At 41.4% G+C, this 23,685-nt stretch overlaps 1 protein-coding gene across 1 annotated transcript in view; it reads right to left on the minus strand.

The window, feature by feature from the left end:
* Nucleotides 1-23,685, minus strand: part of LOC129855517 (leptin receptor-like) — an 81,127-nt gene that overhangs the window by 18,096 nt on the left and 39,346 nt on the right. The window contains exons 7-12 of the mRNA XM_055923270.1: nt 22,258-22,415; nt 21,873-22,017; nt 13,631-13,906; nt 12,874-12,970; nt 10,834-11,057; nt 2,313-2,464 (exon numbers count right to left, since the gene is read on the minus strand). Coding sequence (XP_055779245.1) covers nt 2,313-2,464; nt 10,834-11,057; nt 12,874-12,970; nt 13,631-13,906; nt 21,873-22,017; nt 22,258-22,415 — 1,052 coding nt within the window. The remainder of the gene's footprint in view (nt 1-2,312; nt 2,465-10,833; nt 11,058-12,873; nt 12,971-13,630; nt 13,907-21,872; nt 22,018-22,257; nt 22,416-23,685) is intronic.

The raw sequence follows: 23,685 nt of genomic DNA on the forward strand, positions 1-23,685 counted from the left end.
TGCAGCTACAATCAGAAATTGCACCGAAAGCAGCCATAAAACTTACAGACACCAACGTCAAATACCTAATTACTCATCATTAAACATTTCTGAAAAATACATAGTGTACAGCAAATGAAAGACAGGCATCTTGTGATTCCAGCCAATATTTCCGATTTATTAAGTGTTTTACAGCGAAAACTAAATGTAGCGTTATATTAGCTTACCACAATAGCCAGAAACACTTGGGCGCCGACGACTAGTTCACATCTACGACAGATATATGAAATAGCATCATAAAATGTTTCTTACTTTTGCTGATCTTCCATCAGAATGTTGGACAAGGTGTCCTTTGTCCAGAACAATCCTTGTTTGGATTTAGAACGGCAACTTTCCCTCTTCATTTAGCAAGCACACTAGCCAAGTGGCGCGAATCTCTCCATGTCAACAACGGAAGAGAACGGAACACGGCAAAACTCCCGAAAAATGTTCAATAATCTGATGAAACTATATTGAAAAAACATACTTTACGATGATATGGTGACATGTATCCAATAAAATCAAAGCCGGAGATAGTAGTCGTCCATAACGGCAGCTAAACAGAAGGCAATCCCACTGTCCACCTCGCGCTCTTCAGAGTACCGCAAATGGGGGACACGTCATTCCAAGATGATGTGGTCCATCTCAGACCAAGATAATCACCTCATTTCTTCTCTCACAGCCTCTTGACATCCAGGGGAAGGTGTATGACGTGCATGTATACTAATAGATCTCATGCCCATTTATAGGCAGGAAGAAGAACAGAGCCTTGATTTCAGACTTTCCACTTCCTGGTCAGGAAATGTGCTCCAGAATGAGTTCTGTTTCACTCAGAGAAAAAATTCAAACGGTTTTAGAAACTAGAGAGTGTTTTCTATCCAATGGTAATAATAATATGCATATTGTACGAGCAAGAATTGAGTACGAGGCCGTTTGAAATGGGCACCTTTTATCTGGCTACTCAATACTGCCCCTTGCAGCCCAAACAGGTTAAAGGAAAAATACCAAAAACAGATCTTGATTTAAAATCAGAGGGGGGTTGGATACATTGCATAGCAGGGCCAAGTTTAGGTTGCACGTTACCTGATATCAACAAAATAAGAATAACTAGGCACCTCTGTTTAATAACCTTGCACGGCTTCTCTTTTTTAAGAGACCTACTTGCAAGCGAATTCTACAAGTGAGTTTCCAGACAATACAAAACAGTCATTTAAAACCATTAGACTTTGGTAGTGACACAAATTCGTACTGGACACATCATGCCACAAATACATCGGCACTTGGACGAGAGGACATACAAAATGTCTAATGGACATTGTCAGATGTACTCACCCAGAGAGCACATTGTCAGATGTACTCACCCAGCGACAATGTTCGTTTTCTAGAGAGTTCAGTAAAGTCAGTGCACAAAGCAATACCACGAAAATTGTCCTTTTCTCTGACAAATGTAAAAAATAGAGGCGAACGAAGGTAAGGGGAGAGAGGGACAGCGTGTATGTATGAGTCTGAATGTGAGTATTTGCACGTGTGAGTAGATTGGGTGTTGAGGTCGATTGAGAGAACGGGTTGGGGGTTGTTGAGCTGCCACTGACAGCCAGGCGAAGAGCAAAAAGGAGCAGCTTGGATGAGACACTCCGCGGACGAAGAAGGAACTCAGGCCAGCCAGAGATAGGGTTACTTTTGTAAACTTCAAGTAATGAAGTGCCGAGTTGAGGAGGACCTGTGATTTTTACACCAGCAAAAACAAAATAGTTTGCACTACACAACAAGGAAGTTACTCAACCATAAATAAATAGGTTATTAGTAGGTTAAAATGTACTAGTCACAGACAAACGACTTGACATGCTGCCATCTTGGATGATGATCTTGTTATTAGTCCCAACCTGGCATATATTTAGACTTGCTTAGAATTCACTTTTTGCAGTGTAGGGCTCTGGTAAAAAAATGTGTGAAGGGAATAGGGTGCCATTTCAGACACAGCTTCAGTCTCTGTGTGGTTGCCCCCTATTTACCTGCCAGTCTGCCACCACATGTCAGTGTACCACTACCAGTAAATGCCATGTCCTTTAGGGCAATAATGCCACTACCAGATCAGAGATAGGAGATACAGTAGATAACAAATAGACTCATTTAGTCCGACGAACTGATGCTCATGATGCCACCCGATTGCACCCATTGCTCACATTGCCACTCTGGATAAGCTCAAGGCTGCATCTGTCTGAAAAGGCACCCTCCCTATTCCCTACATAGTGCACTACTTTTGACCAGAGCCCTATGGCCAGAGTCTTACGTACCTGCCAGAATGGATGGGCCCTGTCAGTGGAGAGGGCATAGCGAACCTGGTACTGCATATCGTAGAGGGGCAGTTCTGGGGGCACCCACGCCAGCCTCAGGACCCCATTTGGCATGCTCACTGCCTCAAGGCCCGAGGGAGGGTGGGGCTTCACTGGAGGGGGAGATGAGATGGAGAGGACAGTCATTATCTTGCATGGTCAAGCAGACTGACAACTATACATGTTTTTTTTAAAGTACTTATTATTATTATTGACATACTGCTGCTGTAGGTTCCTAAAAGCCACAACAGGTAAGAACATACATGTAAGAAAGACCAGAACATCTAAAGATGGCTCCCTACTGTATGGTTACGTCTTGTGAACTCCGACCCAACTTTTCTATTTTGTGATTCTTTTGGCGTTTAATCGTAACTTTTTTGCACTAAATGTATCCTCTAGAATTTCTTATGATCGACAAGAACTAACCTCAATTCATGATTCAATTTCGACTTTAACTCATCTACCCTGGGCTTTTTGTGTACCAGGCTCCGACCAAATTTTCAGGCTACCCAAGACGAAATGCTGGCAAATAAGAGGCTGGAGAGAAGGCGTCCTGGTGGGACTAAGGATTAGGGAAAAGCAGCCACCACTTCCCTCCATTCTATTGGCCAACAGTCACTTGATAATAAGATGGATGACCTCTGATCGCAGATTTGCTACCAATGGGAGTCACATAACTGCAAAATTCTCAGTTTTTCTGAAACATGGCTTTCGGACAAGATACCCCCCATGGCTATCCAACTCGATGGATTCTCCATTCACTGAGTGGGCAGGACATTGGATTCAGGGAAATCCAGAGGGGAGGGGTATGTCTCTCCATCAACAACAAATGGTGTGCAGACTCTACCGCAGTTGAAGTCTAGACCTATTGTTCACCCATCATGGAATACCTGATGGTCAAATAGCGACTCTTCTACCTCCCGAGAGTTTTAATCTGTTATCATGACTGCTGTATATATCCCACCTCAGGACAACAACAAGCTGGCACTTGACGAACTGTACAAGGTAAGGGAAGACCCCCATGAAATGGACAAAAATGAATGGCAACTTATTGGCATTGGGCGAACTATATACACAATCGCAAATACCACTCAAATGGATGGCAGTTCATCAAAACCATATTGCAAGCGGAACATGGCAAATGCCAAGTGTCAAACCCCCAAAATCCCAAAGATGTCGAGCGCGCTCCACCGTAGATTTTAATATGGCAAATGGTCACTAAGTCAGGTCCCAAGGGTGAAATTTTGAAAGTCATTTGCAATATATGGGCGGCAGGGTAGCCTAGTGGTTAGAGTGTGGACTAGTAACCGAAAGGTTGCAAGATCGAATCCCCGAGCTGACAAGGTACAAATCTGCCGTTCTGCACCTGAACAAGGCAGTTAACCCACTGTTCCTAGGCCGTCATTGAAAATAAGAATTTGTTCTTAGCTGACTTGCCTAGTTAAATAAAGGTACATTTAAAAAAATATATGATCATAGGAAGTTGGCTTCCGAACCCAAATTTCAGTGAACCAAGTCCAAATGGCATAAGAAATGTCCAAATGCCATACATAAGTATTGAAAGTACCAAATCAGGATGTTATGTCCATTTGCCATATATGATCATAGGAAGTCGGCTTCCGAAACCAAAAGTCAGTGAAACATGTCCAAATGGCATAATAAATGTCCAAATGGCATTTAAGTGATATATATCACTATGTTAAGCCCTGATCCAGCCTAGAAGGTCTATTTGTCATGTTTGATCAGAGGAAGTCATAGGAAGTAAGAATTTCTCGTTGATTCAGCCTGTACATTTGGTGATAGAAAATCCCCCATTAAATTAAAGCAGTGATAATGGTTCCTCTCCATCGCTCGTTGGTGCAGTGAGAGAGAAGTGGGACTCTCGCTTTTTTTTAAAGATTTTGGAAAAAATGTCCAAAATGACCAGGGCCCTATTGGATGGGCCCGGGTGCGGGGTGTGCCCTACCCGGCCATGGACCCCTTGCACCCCCCTAAAGGCATTAAAATAAAAACAATTAAATTGCTCCTGGCAACCCGTTCAGATTACCAAGTGCACGGCTGTCCATTTAATATGTCTTACAATGTGCATTTACCATCACAAATTGGACATGCTCGAATATACTGCAGAAATGCCCAATTGACTAGCCCGTTGAACTCGGGATGGTCGAGCAGTGATAGTTGTTCCTCTCCATCACTTGTTAGTGTTGATTTCAGCATGTCCATTTGGTGATGGTAATTCACACATTAAGTACATTGGAAATGTACACTGTCCATTTGCAATGTCTTACAATGGGCATTTACCATCACAAATTGGACATGGTCTAATATACTGCAGAAATGCCCAATTGACTGGCTCGTTGAACTCGGGATGGACGAGCAGTGATAGTGGTTCCTCTCCATCACTCGTGGTGTTGATTTCAGCCTGTCCATTTGGTGATGGTATATCCCTCATTAAAAACATTGGAAATGTACGCTGTTCATTTGCAATATGAAATGTACAATGCCAATATATTATACAGCCATCAAGTCAGCGTCAATCAGTCAATAACATATCATTCTGAGACCAAACTGATACACACTGACACCAAACCCACTTCGTCCAACTCGTTTAGAAGCCAACTATCACATATTTCAGAACAGGCCAAAAATTCACAGCGTCTTCTGTTAAAACCATTAAAAAAACTTTAAACACGTAGTTACGTTCTAGCAGCAAGTCCAGTTCTGACATTATGTGTAGGCCTAGCTGAGGCAACCCAGAATCCCAACCCAGAATCCCATTCTGATATGTCATTTTGGAGCCCAAGCAGCAACCTTAATGCTGAAAATGCACTTTTTCAGAACGTTGCTATGGGATCCCTGAAAGAGCTACCGGACAGAAACCTTAGGGTCCGTCTCTATTGGCCGAGGCGGTTTCAATGCACATAGTCTTGTGATTCTGGGACTTTTCTAAATGTCGTCATTTTCACGATGTTCAAAATGAATGGAAGTCATGCCTCGGCCTGAGAACCTTCTAGAGCCACCTAACTCACAGTGCACTATCGACTTAAGCTCTAGAACATGTATATAATGTTTCAGAGCTCTAGGTCTGACGGTTCTTTGATAGTTCCAACACAGGTAACTATTGCAGGCTCTGTGTGTCTGTAAGCCTCACACTGTGTCACTCCCCAATGACTGTGTGAGTTCAGAAAATCACAGAAATCATGTAGAGCTCCGAAACCCGCCTTAACGGATTTGTCTGAACACGCCTCAACTGGATCTATAACGTTTTTGAAAAGACGTTAACCATCACCAAACGAACATTGAACGATTTCTCGTAAATTACGATAGATAATGGCTGTTCTTTTTTTCCTTACACCGTAGGTTTATGTACTTTGACATGAAGCTGACAAATTAGCGGTGCATTACTGTTTTTGACCCCTAACCTATTTGGGATAGGAGCAGAATTTTCACGTTCGGATGAAAAGCGTGTCCAGAGTAAACTGCCTGCTACTCAGGCCCAGAAGCTAAGATATGCATATTATTAGTAGATTTGGATAGAAAACACTCTGAAGTTTCTAAAACTCTTTGAATGATGTCTGAGTATAACAGAACTCATTCTCAAAACCTGAGAAAAATCCAACCAGGAAGTGGGAAATATGAGGTTTGTAGTTTTTCAACTCATTGCTTTTCCAAGATACAGTGTAAATGGGGTCATATTGCACTTCCTACGGCTTCCACTAGATGTCGACAGTCTTTAGAACCTTGTTTCAGGCTTATACTGTGAAGGGGGAGCGAATAAGAGCTGTTTGACTAAGGGGTCTAGCAGAAGGCCATGAGCTAAATCATGGGTGCGGCCGTGAGAGCGAGCTCTGTTCCTTTTAATTTCTAAAGACAAAGGAATTGTCCGGTTGGAATATTATTGAAGATTTATGATAAAAACATCATAAAGAATGATTCTATACATCGTTTGACATGTTTCTACGAACTGTAATATAACTTTTTGGACTTTTCGTCTGAACTTTCGCCTGGACTTGCCCGCGCCTGTTTAATTTGGATTTGTGAACTAAACGCGAACAAAAAGGAGGTATTTGGACATAAATGATGGACTTTATCAAACAAAACAAACATTTATTGTAGAACTGGGATTCCTGGGAGTGCATTCTGATGAAGATCATCAAAGGTAAGTTAATATTTATAACGCTATTTCTGACTTTTGACTCCACAACATAGCGGATCTCTGTATGGCTTGTTTTTGTGTCTGAGCACTGTACTCAGATTATTGCAAGGTGTGCTTTTTCCGAAAAAGCTTTTTTGAAATCTGACAGAAACCTGATAAGTATATCTATAATTCTGTGCATAACACTTGTGTAACGGCGTTCCTCCTCTTCATACGAAGAGGAGGAGTAGTGATTCGACCAACGTGCAGCGGGTTGTGAATACATACTGATTTATTAGACAGACGACGAAAACACGAAAACAAACACTTGGAAATGATTTACAAAATAACAAAACAACGAAGACTGACCTGAACTTAAGAACTTACATGTAACACGCAGAACGCAAGAACAGGGAAAAACAGACTACACAAAAACCGAACGCACAAACATACCGAAACAGTCCCGTGTGGCGCAACATACACAGACACGGAAGACAACCACCCACAACGAACACTGTAAAACAACCTACCTTAATATGACTCTCAATTAGAGGAAACGCCAAACACCTGCCTCTAATTGAGAGCCATACCAGGCAACCCTTAACCTGTCTAGGATCAGCGTGGTGCTAGCGGCACACCCCCCCCCCCCCCACTGAAAAACCAGTGCCGCGAAATTCAAAAAAAATATTTTTTTAAAATATTTAACTTTCACACATTAAAGTCCAATACAGCTAATGAAAGACACAGATCTTGTGAATCCAGTCAACATTTCCGATCTTTAAAATGTTTTACAGGGAAGACACAATATGTAAAGATGTACATCTATTACCTAAAAACACATTAGCATAATCCACCATCTTTTATTTGTCCACCAACACCAGTAGCCATCACCAATTCGGCTAAACTAAGATATTTATAGCCCCTAACCAACAAAAAAACTCATTAGATGACAGTCTGATAACATATTTATGGTATGGGATAGGTTTTGTTAGAAAAAAGTGCATATTTCAGGTAGATGGCATAGTTTACAATTGCACCCACCATCACAAATGGACTAGAATAATTACAATGAGCAACGTGTTTACCTAACTACTAATCATCAAACATTTCGTAAAAATACACAGCATACACGAATCGAAAGACACAGATCCTGTGAATACAGACAATATTTCAGATTTTCTAAGTGTCTTACAGCGAAAACACAATAAATCGTTATATTAGCTTAGCACATAGCAATTAGCAGCCCAGCATTGATTCTAGCCAAAGTGAGCGATAAAAGTCAACATCGCCAAAAGATATTAATTTTTTCACTAACCTTCTCAGAATTCTTCCGATGACACTCCTGTAACATCACATTACAACATGCATATACAGTTTGATCGAAAATGTTTATATTTAGCCACCAAAATCATGGTTAGACAATGTGAAATGTAGACAAGCTGGTAAAGAAAAAGTCCTTGCGCCACTTAGACAGTGATCTACTCTTATACATAAATACTCATAAACGTGACTAAAAAATATAGGGTGGACAGGGATTGATAGACAATTTAATTCTTAATACAATTGCGTTATTACATTTTTTAATTTATCCTTACTTTTCAATACAGTTTGCGCCAAGCGAAGCTACGTCAAAAAACATGGCGTCCTAAGCCACTAAAATGTTTCGACAGAAACACGATTTATCATAATAAATTGTTCCTACTTTGAGCTGTTCTTCCATCAGAATCTTGGTCAAAGAATCCTTTCTTGGGTCTAATCGTCTTTTGGTCGAAAGCTGTCCACTTGCCATGTAGAAATGCACATTGCGTTCGGCATGAACTGGAACGGTGCCCAGAGATTCACAGTGGCTCAGAAATAAATGTGCACATTTTCGAACAAACTGTATATGTATGTTGTAATGTGATGTTACAGGAGTGTCATCTGAAGAATTCTGAGAAGGTTAGTGAAAAAATTAATATATTTTGGCGATGTTGACGTTATCGCTCTCTTTGGCTAGAATCAATGCTGGGGTAATGTTTGCACATGTGCTATGCTAATATAACGATTTATTGTGTTTTCGCTGTAAGACACTTAGAAAATCTGAAATATTGTCTGTATTCACAGGATCTGTGTCTTTCGATTAGTGTATGCTGTGTATTTTTACGAAATGTTTGATGATTAGTAGTTAGGTAAACACGTTGCTCATTGTAATTATTCTAGTCCATTCGTGACGGTGGGTGCAAATGTAAACTATGACATCTACCTGAAATATGCACATTTTTCTAACAAAACCTATCCTATACCATAAATATGTTATCAGACTGTCATCTGAGGAGGTTTTTTCTTGGTTGGTGGCTATCAATATCTTAGTTTAGCCGAATTGGTGATAGCTACTGGTGTTCGTGGACAAAGAAAAGATGGTGGATTATGCTAATGTGTTTAGCTAATAGATTTACATCTTTACATATTGTGTCTTCCCTGTAAAACATTTAAAAAATCGGACATGTTGGCTGGATTCACAAGATCTGTGTCTTTCATTAGCTGTATTGGACTTTAATGTGTGAAAGTTAAATATTTAAAAAATATTTTTTTATTTTATTTCGCGGCTCTGCCTTTTCAGTGGGGGTGGGGGGGGTGTGCCGCGAGCGGCACCCCGGGGCTAGACAGGTTAAGCTTTAATTTGTGTATTGCACTTGTGAATGTATGAAAGTTAAATATTTAAAAAATATATTTTTGAATTTCGCGCTCTGCCTTTTCAGTGGATGTTTTCGGATGTTGTCCGCTAGCGGAACCCCTAGCCTTAATCCCAGAAAATGGGCCTTAACTTAAAAAGCGCTGAGGCCTCGACGCCATCTTGTTTCTGGGCTAAAAGTCCATTTGGCCAAACCTGTGCTCACTGAGTTTCATCCTCAAAGTCTTTTCCGTTTAGGAGAAACGGCCATGTTCGTTTGGTGATGTTTTGTCCATTTGCAATAAGCAGCCAGTCGCCATCTGGTGGAATTTTCCGGTACAGCGTAAAAATCACCCCAAATTTTACCTTTTATAAAATGGAAACCAAATGTCCGAGAGACTTTATTTGATGACTTCCCGCAAGAACGGGCCCTGGGGCACGACCTGAAGCCGTCGGCCTATTTTATTAACACTCGCGGACGTCTAGTAAGGGACCGTACATTTGCAATATGGAAATCCTCATACGGGAAATGCCACTCGCGTCCCTTATGTAGGCTATAAACAAGTAGGAAACAATGCACTAAGACACGTGATGTCCAACTTCTATCAACACGTCTCCTTTGTCACTAGAGGCGATAAAGTCCTAGACCACTGTTACTCAATCCACAAGCATGCATACAAGGTCCTCCCTCGTTCCCCCCTTCAGCAAATCAGATCATGACTCTATACTTCTGCTTCCCCACAGGCCCCAGAGGACTGGATGATCTTGCTCTCCGAAATGAGTAAGGCTTTAAATCTGGTCAACACTTGCAAGGCCTCAGGCTGGACGGTATTCAAGCTTGGGACCATGGGATTCTCTTTCTGCAACTGGATCCTGACGGGCCGACCCAAGGTGGTGAGAGTAGGCAACAACACGTCCGCCACACTGACCCTCAACACGGGGAGCCCCCAGTGGTGTGTGCTTTGCTCCATCCTGTACTCCCTGTTAACCCACAACTGTATGGCCACGCACGACTCCAACATCAAGTTTTCTGACAACACGACGGTGGTAGGCCTGATCACCAACGGCGATGAGACAGCCTACAGGGGGAAGGTCAGAGACCTTGCAGTGTGGTGCCAGGACAACAACCTCTTCCTCAACGTAAGCAAAACCAAGGATCTGACAGTAGACCTCAGGAAACAGGGGGGTGCACACTCTCATCCACATCAATGGGGCCGCAGTGGAGAGGGTCAAGTTCCTCTGTGTCCACATCACTGTTGAGTCTGATTGATTTTATTTGCCAGCTAAAAAAAAACATACTCACAGTACATACTTTTAAAAAACAACACATGGATATCACAAAAAAGTCTGACTTATTTCCATTGTGATCCCTACTTAACATGGTCCTCTCACAGCAGCACAATCATGAAGAAGGCACGGCAACGCCTCCTCTTCCTCAGGAGGCTGAAACGATTTGGCATGGCCCCTCAGATCCTCAGGAACTTTTACAGCTGCACCATCGAGTGCAGGTTTCTTCAAACGTTTTCATACTTCTTGTGTGTTATTTTATTTTATTATATCATTACCATCACTGCATTGTTGGGAAAGAGCTCTCAAGGTAAAAATGTCACTGTACTGTTTTACACCTGTTGCATCCTGTGTACGTGGTGAATAAACTTGAAACTTGGAATTCCTATGCTGCACATGTCCTAACTCACCGTGGTCCATAGGTGTGATGTAGACAGGATGTGACCTCATGCCATTGTCTGTCTTGGCCTCCATCCACAGCTTGTAGCATGAAGTCACTCTGATTGGCTGCAGAGTGCAGCTCTTCACTTCTCTAGATCTGCTGGATACACACACCGCCTGCCTGACCACACCCACTGCCCCGCCCACCTCATCCTCCGCCTCCTCCATTACATCGCAGGATAGGTCGGCCACCCTGGAGAATATAAACAGACACGCACACACACACACACACACACACGTTTGTTTTACTATCCATGTGGGGACCAAACAATTGATTCCCATTCAAAATCCTATTTTCCCTAACGCCTAACCATAACCCTTACCTAACCTTAAGCTAACCTTAACCCCAAACAGGGAATTCGAGAGGAGTAGAGCGATTAGAGCGAGGAGAGGATAACAGTTTTTGGGGAGTGTCGACCTTCTTTCCCCCTCCAATTTTGCTCTGGTACCACTCAGCTCTGGGCATGCTCTGCCCAGCATTTTTCATTCCTTTCATCATTGTTCTTTTAATTAGGCCTATTCTGTTTTATTTATTTAGCCTACCCCACCACTAATGTGCAGAGATGTTGATATGAGTCGATCAAGAAATAGGTCACACCGCCTGTGTAATTTATGGCAAGAACACCAATGAGCTCATCTGTCAAATGTGAGCGCAACAGAGCCACAGAAAAACCAATTTGTTTTTTAACACAGCGGCCGCATATCATCATGTAGGTCTTTGTTTGATAGCCTACGGCACGTTTCTGAAATGTAGAAGCTTCTTACGATAGCGCACTTCAAAATCAGATGGTACATAGTCACAATAAAAGATGGGGTGTTGGTTAAATTATCTTAAGAACCAAAAAATGAAGAGCGATTTTTGGAGTGGCATTTTTTTTCTGTGAGCGCTGAGTGATTCTTAGCAGAACGGGGGAAAGGATGTTGAGCGCCGGCGCTGTAACCCTAACTCCATAACCCTAATCCTAAACCTAACCCCTAATACTACTTTTAACCCTAACTCCATAACCCTAATCCTAATCCTAAACCTAACCCCTAATACTACTTTTAACCCTAACTCCATAACCCTAATCCTAATCCTAAACCTAACCCCTAATACTACTTTTAACCCTAACTCCATAACCCTAATCCTAATCCTAAACCTAACCCCTAATACTACTTTTAACCCTAACTCCATAACCCTAATCCTAATCCTAAACCTAACCCCTAATACTACTTTTAACCCTAACTCCATAACCCTAATCCTAATCCTAAACCTAACCCCTAATACTACTTTTAACCCTAACCCTAAAATAGCCTTTTTCCTTGTGGGGATCAGCAAAATGTCCCCAACTCTCAGAATGTTCATTGTTTTACTATCCTTGTCAGGACTTCTGGTCCCCACGACGATAGTAACACGCACACACAAAGAATTTCAGGGTGAAAACGCCTTATCTCCTTATGGGTATGTTTGCCCTATGATGCCATAGCTCTCTGTTATGCAACAAGTCTAAACTTCCGTTCATTGCCTTAGTTTTGTAATCGTGGCAATTTACTAATAATTACACACAGTCATTTGAGTTTTGCTTGAGGGGTCTAAATCCATTCTCTATTGTTCTACGATCTTGAACCAGTTCCTGTCCGGTGTTTCTTAGGAATACAGCACAGAGACATCAAGCAGAGACACTGAAAAGGTGTCAATATTGCACAGGAGTCAAAAGTAAAGTCCTGCTGTATTCCATGCTGGGCTTGTATTTCAAAGACACTAATAGATTGATTGGACTCATAAGATAACCAACAGTCACTGTAACTATACAGTACAAGTGTATGTGTAAGTTTTACTAGTGTATGTACAAGTATACAAGTGTATGTGTAGGTTCTACTAGTGTATGTACAAGTATACAAGTGTATGTGTAGGTTTTACTAGTGTATGTACAAGTATACAAGTGTATGTATAGGTCTTACTGGTCTATGTACACATATACACGTGTATGTGTAGGTGGTCCAATGCTGTAAGTAAAAGTAGTATTGACCTGGACAGGAAGTTGATTTTAGTTTGGATGTTGTTCCAACTACAGGTCATGCTGTCCAGATCCCCATTGGTTACACAGCTGATATCTATGACCGGATCTGAAACACAGACACAAATAGAAGAGTGAAACCCTTACCCTGACATCAATATGAACCTTGAGCTTGAAACATGACCACAGCCCATTGACAGACAGATAGGGGTCATAACAAACACATGAATATGGACTTGGTCTTTTACCAAATAGGGCTATGTTCTGTATACCACCCCTACCTTGTCACAACACAACTGATTGGCTCAAATGCATTAAGAAGGAAAGACATTCCACAAATGAACTTTTAACAAGGAACACCTGCATTCCAGGTCATGAAGCTGGTTGAGAGCATGCCAAGAGCGTGTAAAGCTGTCATCAAGGCAAAGGGTGGCTACTTGGAAGAATCAAAAATATTACATCTATTTTGATTTGTTAAACACTTTTTTGGTTATTACCTGATTCCATATGTGTTATTTCACAGTGTTGATGTCTTCACTATTATTCTACAATGTTGAAATAGTAAAAATAAAGAAAAACCCTTGAGTAGGTGTGTCCAAACTTTTGACTGGTACTGTATATATATATATATATATATACACTGTATATTACTGTTGATCCCTTAATCCCATGACCCATCCTTTTCCTGAAGTCTAAGCCTAACCATTCTCTAATCCTAACCCTACAGGACTTAATCTACCCATCCACCCATCCATCCATACCAGCTCACCTTTAATGTAAATCGTTGCGTAGCGGTAGTTACAGCTATACTTCTCCCCTGAAAGCTGGCAGCAACGCAGAATGTCGTACAGTTTCTGCTCAGACGGTTGAACCGTTATCTTACTGACACGGTCGTTGACAGCAGTGTACTGGCTCTGTGGAAGGCGGTCAAGGTTCAGAAACCAGACTGCAGTACTGGCGTTCACCCTGCGGTCGTTGAACACGCAGTACACAGTCACACTGTCTCCAAGGCTGGCCACCACTCTCTCAGGGAGATATGTCACATCTGAAGCCAAGCAAAGGGAATTCAGTCAGAAAAGCAAGATCACCTGACTGACAGTTGAGAGTTGAAGTGTTTTTCTGCGAGAGCATCGTGATTGATTTGATACCCTGACTGAGTTGTCTAAATTTGTTGTTTCATGCAGCAACCTAATTAGTTACCATGGCAACAGGCGGCACCTTTTTTTCTTTCTTTCTGCGAGTTAAAGGACCACGGTAAGAAGTAAATCTATGTCAAATATGTATTTTTTAAATAACCCGAGGAACTCAATTTCATGTAGCAGTACCCAACCTCCAGACATAGTCTGAAAGAACAGATGAAAAACTGCTTCTGGAATATGATCACAAACTTCCTTCCAGTTGAAATGATTTGCTAGTCATCCATGAGGTACATGGATGAATAGCAGACATAATATATTGACTGACAGCTAAGGGGCCTTAGCCTGGGTGACTAGCTGAATGTAATAGTCTTACTCAGAGCAAATGGGACCTCAGTAATAAAAGAGTGGATGAGAAATAGAATTACATTTTATTTGTCACATGCTTCATAAACAACAGGTGAAATGCTTCCTTACAGGTCCTTTCTCAACAACGCAGAATTAAAGATTTTAAAAATGAAATGGTGACAAAGGGAATAAATACACCGTGGATAACAATGAGTAAAAATAACATGGCTTCAACACGTGGCTTCTAATATGAAGTTGTGTAATGTGATTTTGGACTGTTTAATGAAGGAAACTCCAATTCCCTTTGGAGTTTAACTAAATCAGAGGACCGCCCATGAGCACAGTTATGGTCTTGCGTCCTGGGACAGGCACTTTTCTGCTCTTCCGAATAAAATCCCCACCTGGGTTTTCTATCACCAGACCAGCTTACCTCGATAACGAGAGGGCCAAGGTTTGAGAGGAGACCATAAACCTAAGGTTTGAGGAGATGGCTGAATCTTTTAACCATACCACGTGGTTAAACTCAGACTATCGATACCGACAGAATAAGTACGAGTCTTTGATATTAATTACTAGTCTGCAGCTAGGAATTCGGTATCATTGAACGCGAAGACCGACAACCGCCGAAACATCTATCCGATAACGACATGAATGAATGTCACTCTGAACTATCCATTCTAACCATGACAGAGAGAGAGCGGACAAACACTCCAACAAAAACAAACTTTTCAACAGAGATCCCGACGACACCCTGAGCGTAAATATATATATTGATTGCAATTGTTCCCGAATGAGTTAGCATACATGTGCAAAAGATTAGCATTTCAATTGTTATAATTATCACTCTGTCTAACAAGCCGCCATACCGGTTTGGCCCACTAGGGCACATCCCCCTATCATTTCTTTGTAAACAGATCTAATTTGTTTGTTTGTGTGATGCATTTCTGTGAATTACTTAGTTTGTAAATAAATGATTTTAAGACAATTGATGTATGGATGACTCACAGTGAAGACTGGGTTCGTGCAGATAACCAACAATTTACAACGTTTGGAATAAGACTAACGTGAGGTAAATAATAATTCATTAATTCGAAGACTAATTGAGCAGCTATTAAAATATCTGAAAGTTATATTAGGAAAATTATAACTTTGTAATCGGAATATTTTCCTTGGTGCCCCGACTTCCTAGTTAATTGCAGTTAAATGATTAATCAGTTTAATCGCGTAATAATAATTCCAGAGAGTTATTTGATAAATAAGTCTTCAGTTTTAATGATGGCAAAGACACGACAGCACGCATACAGTTGGAAGGTATTCAGACCCCTTTACTTTTTCCACATTACAGCCTTATTCTAAAACTGATTAAATAATATTTTCCCTGATCAATCTACACACAATACCCCATAATGACAAAGCAAAAACAGTTTTTTACACCATTTTACAAATGTATATATATTTTTTTATATACCTTCTTTGCATAACTATTCAGACTCTTTGCTTTGAGACTTGAAATTGAGCTCAGGTGCATTCTGTTTCCATTGATCATCCTTGAGATGTTTATGCAACTTTATTGGAGTCTACCTGTGGTAAATTCAATTGATTGGACATGGTTTGGAAAGGCACACACCTGTCTATATAAGGTCCCACAGTTGACAGTGCATGTCAGAGCAAAATCCCAGCCATGAGTTGTCTATAAAAGGAGTTGTCTGTAGAGCTCCAAGACAGGATTGTGTTGAGGCACAGATCTGGGGAAGGTTACCAAAACATTTCTGCAGCATTGAAGGTCCCCAAGAACACAGTGGCCTCCATCATTCTTAAATGGAAGAAGATTGGAACCACCAAGACTCTTCCAAGAGCTGGCCATCTGGACAAATTGAGCAATCAGAGGTGAAGGGCCTCGGTCAGGGAGGTGACCAAGAACCCGATGGTCACCCTGACAGAGCTCCAGAGTTCCTCTGTGGAGATGGGAGAACCTTCCAGAAGGACAACCATCTCTGCAGCACTCCACCAATCAGGCCTTTATGGTAGAGTGGCCAGATGGAAGCAACTCCTCATTAAAAGCACATGACAGCCCGCTTGGAGTTTGCCAAAAGGGACCTAAAGGAATCTGATAATGGGAAACAAGTTTATCTGGTCTGATGAAACCAATATTGAACTCTTTGACCTGAATGCCAAGCGTCACGTCTGGAGGAAACCTGGCACCAAACCTGCTGTGGGAATGTTTTTCAGAGGCATGAACTAGCCAGGATCGAGGGAAAGATGAACAGAGCAAAGTACAGTGAGATCCTTGATGAAAACCTGCTCCAGAGGGCTCAGGACCTCAGACTGGGGCGAAGGCTCAGGACCTCAGACTGGGGCGAAGGTTCACTTTCCAACAGGACAACAACCCTAAACACACAGCCAAGACGACGTAGGAAAGGCTTTAGGACATGTCTCTGAATGTCCTTGAGTAGCCCAGCCAGAGCCCAGACTTGAACCCAATCGAAAATCTCTGGAGAGACCTGAAAAGAGCTATGCAGCGACGCTCCCCATCCAACCTTCCATCCAACCTTCCATCCAAGCTTGAGAGGAACTGCAGAGAAGAATGGGAGAAACTCTGCAAATACAGGTGTGCCAAGCTTGTAACGGCATATCCAAGAAGACTCAAGGCTGTAATTGCTGCCAAAGGTGCTTCAACAAAGTACTGAGTAAAGAGTCTGAATACATATGTAAATGTGATATTTCAGTTGTTTATTTTTTGGAAATTTGCAAAAATGTCTAAAAACCTGTTTTTGCTTTGTCATTATGGGGTATTGTGTGTAAATTGAGAAGGGGAAAAAACAAGTTAATACATTTTAGATTAAGGCTGTAACGTAACAAAATGTGGAAAAAGTCAAGGGTTCTGAATACTTTCCGAATGCACTGTACATACACAATCCATGTCTCAATTGTCTCAAGGCTTAAAAATCCTTCTTTAACCTGTCTCTCCCCTTCATCTACACTGATTGAAGTGGATTTAATAAGTGACATCAATAAGGGATCATAGCTTTCACCTGGATTCACCAGGTCAGTCTATGTCATGGAAAGAGCTCTTAATGTTTTGTAAACTCAGTGTACAGGGAGTACCAGTACCGCGTTGATGTGCAAGTGTACAAGGGAATTGAGGTAGCTATGGACATATACGTAGGTAGGGCTAAAGTGACTAAGCAACAGGATAGGTAATAGACAGTAGCAGCAGCGGGTAGCCATTTGATTAGCTATTTAGTCTTGTTTAGCAGTCTTCTGGCTTGGGGGTAGAGCGAGAGAGAGAGAGAGAGAGAGAGGAGAGAAAGGGAGATTAACTGCACTACACTAAAATGCAAATCAGCCCTTTTGTAGCGATTCTCGTTGGTGGAAGGAGAAGAGGAGCAAAATGCAGCGTGGTAAGTGTCCGTCATAATTTTAATCGAAAACTGAACACTACACAAAATAACAATGAGGAGAAAACGAAACAGTTCTGCAAGGTGAACAGACACTAGACAGAAAATAAACACCCACACCTAAAATGGGGAAAACAGGCTACCTAAGTATGATTCTCAATCAGAGACAATGAACGACACCTGCCTCTGATTGAGAACCATACTAGGCCAAACACATAGAAATAACACAACATAGAAAAGGGAACATAGACTACCCACCCCAACTCACGCCCTGACCAACCTAACACAAAATCGAACTAAGGTCACAATGTGACACCTTTGACGAAGAACTTGAATAATGTCCCATTCATATTCATGAACTAATATTATCTTAATATTGTTGGGTTCTTATTTTTCAGAGTAAATAACTCACGGACACTAGAGAAGCTTTAACCAAGTTTATTCTTCCCAAAGGTTCTGTACAGCTGAAAACAGACAGCAAAACATTTCAGACATCACAGTTTATATGCATCCTACTTAAGACACTCCTCCTCTTTACAGTTTATGGCTCCACAGGAAAGAAGGTAACCAGATAGCAACCCTGATCACTCCCTTAAGGGGAACTGAACTCATCCTCTCACCTCCTGACTCACAGATATCCATCTGTTTTCCCTATATCAACACATCGCTCTCCTCTCCTCCATCAAACACATTCCAAAGCCTTCTGGCTTTTTACAAAATCTTTCTATTCAAGGCTTTGTCTCTATCATTTATTTAATATCTCAAAGTTCAGCCGATTCCAACAATATAATCCATCTGGCTCCCTCTTCTCCACCCTGCTCCATTCTGATCCTGTCCTCATATTTGACATTTCATGCGGTAACTTCACAGTTCAAACATCCAGCGTTTCCAAATCTGTTTGCTTAGTAACCCAGTGTATATTTAATTTAACTAGGCAAGTCAGTTAAGAACAAATTCTTATTTACAATGACGGCATACTCAGGCCAAACCATCCCCTAACCTGGACGAGGCTGGGCCAATTGTGCGCCGCCCTATAGGACTCCCGATCACGGCCGGGATCGAACTCAGGTCTGTAGTGACTCCTCTAGCACTGCGATACAGTGCCTTAGACTGCTGCGCCTTAGACCAGTCCCCCTATATTGAGTGCATGGAAATGCAATACATATCTATGAATCATCCATCGTCACTAACGGTATGGTACGCAGCAGGTACAGACCTATCCCAGTCTCAATACTATAATAGCTAGGTGTGTTTGTGCCCACACAATCTGTCAACCACAGATGATTTATGACTTCATTAAAAAGTCTCCTCTTAAAGTGTGCTAGGGAAAAAGCGTATTATTTTGTTTCAATCATGGGTGAACAGCCACTGACCATGGAGATAACCTCTGACCTCTAACTTCTCAACTCTGCTTCCTACATAACATAAGCAGATGAGCAAGTTTAATTGGTTTGTTTTGGTGTTCAGATTTTTGCACCCTATCTCCCCTTGGAGATAATAGAGGTCAGTAGTTGAATCACACACACCGCACCCCACCACACCACACACACACACATCACAATTGATGAGACATTCGTCCTCCACGACTCTCTCTAAAACAAATGCCACTGTATCATTAGAATAACAAAACTTTGAAAAACGAAGAAGCTAATTCTGTTGTTTTAGTTCCCACAGGGCACAGACATCAATTGAACGTCTATTCCACATCGGTTCAACGTAATTTTATTGACATGGTGTGGAAACAACGTTGATTCAATCGGTGTGTGCCCAGTGGGTTTACTGGAACAAATAGCACCCTATTCCCTATAAAGTGCACTACTTTTGATCAAAAGTAATGCACTATGTACAGAATAGGTCCCCTTTTGGGAAGCACGCTTTTAGTTTACTGGAATAACAAGCAACTTGCTACCATCCAGGAGATGTGACACAAGTGCTGATGCGTTTGTGCCAGAGTAGCTCGCCTGCAGACTCTCTCACTCCTACTGCGTCAATTTCAGAAACATTCAATCAGGCTTCTGTAGATGAATGGGAGCAGTAGAGGGAGGAAAATAGACTTGAGTGCAGGTAGTAGTTGTCCATTGAAAACAACCTCTTTCATAGACCTACGTGTCATGCTCAATACTTAACCCGGGACAAAAGACAGTGGGAAAGCAAACCCTAGATGTGCACTGCCTACAGCCCAGTTAGATGATCTGGAACTGGGGAAAGGTTGTTTCTGCTTGCCATTAACCACGTTCTAAGTTACTGTAGATGTTTTGTTAACCTTTTCACATGTGAGTTCCAAATATCTCTAATGGTCACCTTCAGCGCGAGTTGTTTTATGCACATAATGTCAGAATACACTCACTGTTCCAAAATGTGATTGTTTACGCAACAGGACAGTTAACACGCTCTGATTGATAATTATCTATAAGCTATGTTCCAACTTGTCAATTTCAAATCATTTTTTACATGTTTTATTTTTTTAAGAGTTTGAATTGAGGTGTGTTCCACCTCCTCATTAATTCACATAGATGTAGCCCATTTCAGTGTTGCGCACAATTTATGTTTGATGCTTTACTGAGCCGGACAAACTCTCTTCAAGGAGAGCCCAAGCACTTCATCAATGTTTCCGCAGATCAAGTATGCAGACATTTGCTCAGGCTTGCACAAATTTAAACATTTTCTGTCTGGCGCTCGCATTGCCTTCCTTCATGTTTTCCTTACAAATAATAACTTTGGACATGTGTGCGTTCCTATCAAAGTAAGTGCCTTATTTTTTGTATTGTGTTGTCATTTCTACTGTACCATACTGTATGTATGTATATTTTGTATGTATAGAGCATAATGTATTTACAGTTCTATTCACATGTTTTCAAGTACTGATGACAAGTAATGCATTCCAATTATTGCATAGATTGTAATGGACACCTATGATGTGTGTAAAATATTTTTTGGAAGGTTGTACTGATTATAATGAGCTAATGCTAAGCTATTTGCCAGCTATGTGTGGTGCCATGTTTGTTGACATTATACAATGCATTCTGGATGTCACGTAAACGTCTGTCAGACCAAAGATGTTATAATGAGGTTAAAGGTAAATTTCCAGAGGTGAATGAAGGGAAGTGAATGATCGTAGACGACACACCCCCTTCAACATGCATACTGCAAACAGACCAAACTCATCTTGTCTCCTCTTATTATCTTTGGGTGACGCAAAAAAACAAACATGGCGGCACGCACAAACTACCCATCGTTGGATTACTTTCGATTTCAAGAAAGTGTTTTACACAATTATTTCGATCAATAGTGAGCTCACCTGTGATGTGATGAATTATAAATAGTAATTGCTATTAGCTTATTCATATTGTGGTTTCTGACAGCCGAGAGTTATCTAAACATGACCGCTTGTGTTATGCCAATCTTTCCTCAGTTAGCGCTAAGACTAATTTAGCCTATATTTTCCGGTTTGGATGATTGTGTTATGCTGTAGATACTTCTGTGAATGTCTGAACATTGCATCCCCCAAAAAACTGGTCACATTCAGGACATAACTTTGTAAGGACTGTATTTTTGCAAAACGTTTCTGTGAAAAAACAGAGTGGCCAGCTTAAAAGCTGATTGTTGCGTCAATCGAAACTGGACGTTCTAAATAAGCTTTTTAATCACACCGGTTTGAGCGTATGCTGCAAGGATCACTGTAGAATAATCACACCCATTTGTTGATACATGTGAAAAGGTTAAGGCAAACAGTAAAGCTAAGCATATGTGTACATTGCTGTACAGCCAGAGGTCTTACTGTGTAGTGTACTGTATGTGAAGGAAATATATCTGAATATCTGTATGTCTATTGTACGTAAGTAGAGCATGGCAGAGGTGTTACTCTGCAGGTAGATGTGAGTGGAGTATGAGTGGAGTATGGCGGCAGGTAGCCTTGCTGTTAAGAGCATTAGGCCAATAACTGAAAGGTTGCTGGTTTGAATCCCAAGCTGACTCAGTGAAACATCTGTCGATGTGCCCTTGAACTAGGCACTTAACCCTAATTGCTCCTGTAAGAAGCTATGGATAAGAGCGTCTGATATAATTGTACATTTGAGTAATTTAAGTTAACTCTATGTTTAGGGTGTTTCTGTGCCGGCAGAGGTCTCACCTTCCAGGTAGATGTGGTGTGGCTGGCTCCAGTCACTCCACAGGTGGGGCAGAGCAGGGTGGTGAGAGTGGATCTGTACAATGTAGTGCAGACCTGCCCTCAATCCAGTCAGAGACACCCACTGGTCTCCAGTCACCTCCACATGCTGAGCAAGAGGAATAGTGTAGAGAAACAAGATGTTACTCTACCTGCAAATGCAAAATTTGACACAAATACACAATGCCATTGTGTTGACTGAGAATATGACTAATAAAATATGAGTGGTCTTAAGAATCTCACTTAACGTGTTTGCTCTTGTTCTCTGATAAATGATGTTTGTCTGTATTTGTTGTAAGACCTGTACTTAGATATTGTGTTTGCTCTGAGGCAAGAGGTGTGTTCTTACCTTCCAGTTGGGGTTCGAGGTGTTGTGGGAGGTAATGTATCGGACCTCATAGGCCAGTGGGACAGGGCTGGCATGGGGCTGTGGGTTGCTCCAGCTCAGAACTAGCTCTCCCTCTGCGGTCTGGGTGTGTGTTAGGTTCACTGGTGGGCTTGGTTTATCTGTATAACACACACACCACAAGCAATACATACTAGATAAATCATCGTTTGTGATTGTTAGCCAGAGCATCATCACCATCCTCCAAACTATGTAACATCATCATCGCAATGCCATCCAATACGCCTACACATTGTTCCCTCTAACTGATTTCATCACTGAGCAAATTTCTTGTCTGCTGAGCGCAAACTTGAACATTGTGAAAAGTCTGTGCAACTTCCGATGCGTGTTTACTGTGAACACTGAGGCTGTACCAGCTTTAAGTTAGTTTTAACAGTGGTCATGTAGTGCTACCCTCTGCCTATTAGCTACTTAGCTTGTTCAAGCCTCTCAAAATACAACACTGCCCCTTTAAGACAAACATCTTTACCTGACTGGCTTTTCAAAGATGTCTAGAAATGTACAGTTTTGTGCTCTTGTAGGAAACAATCACTCCCCCATTGTAGACTACAAATTATCTATAACTGGGCTAATAACCCACTAACAAGAAAAGGATATGAACAAATGTGCACACGTTGCTACATGTAGCTTTCATTTTTTTCTCAAAACAAGCGCTACTACTCACGAACGCTCATACTGTAAACACAGTCCAGTTCAAAGTGAATGGCACAGATCCATATATGCCAATGGTCTATTTGCATATAGGCCTACTGCAGTTCTTATTGGTTATGGCACATAGGTCTGTGTAGAGTCCTGCATGTCAATGCAATAGAATCCTACTCCGATGCGTTCTGCCGACAACAACATTTCTTGTATAGTTAGTTTTTCATAATAAGTCTTGCATAGTTAATTTTGTTTTGGTATGTTGCGTTGAAAGTGGCTAATATTGCTTTGATTCGATCACAATTCCCACAGCAAACGGAAATGTTGATAGTGTTAACTAAATGGGAAAACTACAGAAAGTTTAGTGAAGTTCAATCCCGTGCCTCTCTGAGAACTCTGAGGATATTTCGTCTGCGTGGTAGTCCCAGGGAGCTGCACGCCCATTCACACGTTCAGCTTAGAGGGAACATTGCCCCTACAATGATCAAATATCTCTATAACGCAGCGTCAACAATGGCCTCAGACACAAACAGTAATGTAACAGCCATTGGAGACACATTGATTGTCCCTGATAACTGCATTAGTTATAGACTCCCAGCGGCTTCATACAGGGCAGCCAGATAAGGAAATCAGCAGAAACATACAGTGGCAGTATTCAGACCCCTTGACTTTTTCCACATTTTGTTACATTACAGCCTTATTCTAAAATGGATTTTAAAAAATCTACAC

The sequence above is a fragment of the Salvelinus fontinalis genome, chromosome 5 (assembly GCF_029448725.1).
Source record: "Salvelinus fontinalis isolate EN_2023a chromosome 5, ASM2944872v1, whole genome shotgun sequence".
Lineage (NCBI taxonomy): Eukaryota > Metazoa > Chordata > Actinopteri > Salmoniformes > Salmonidae > Salvelinus > Salvelinus fontinalis.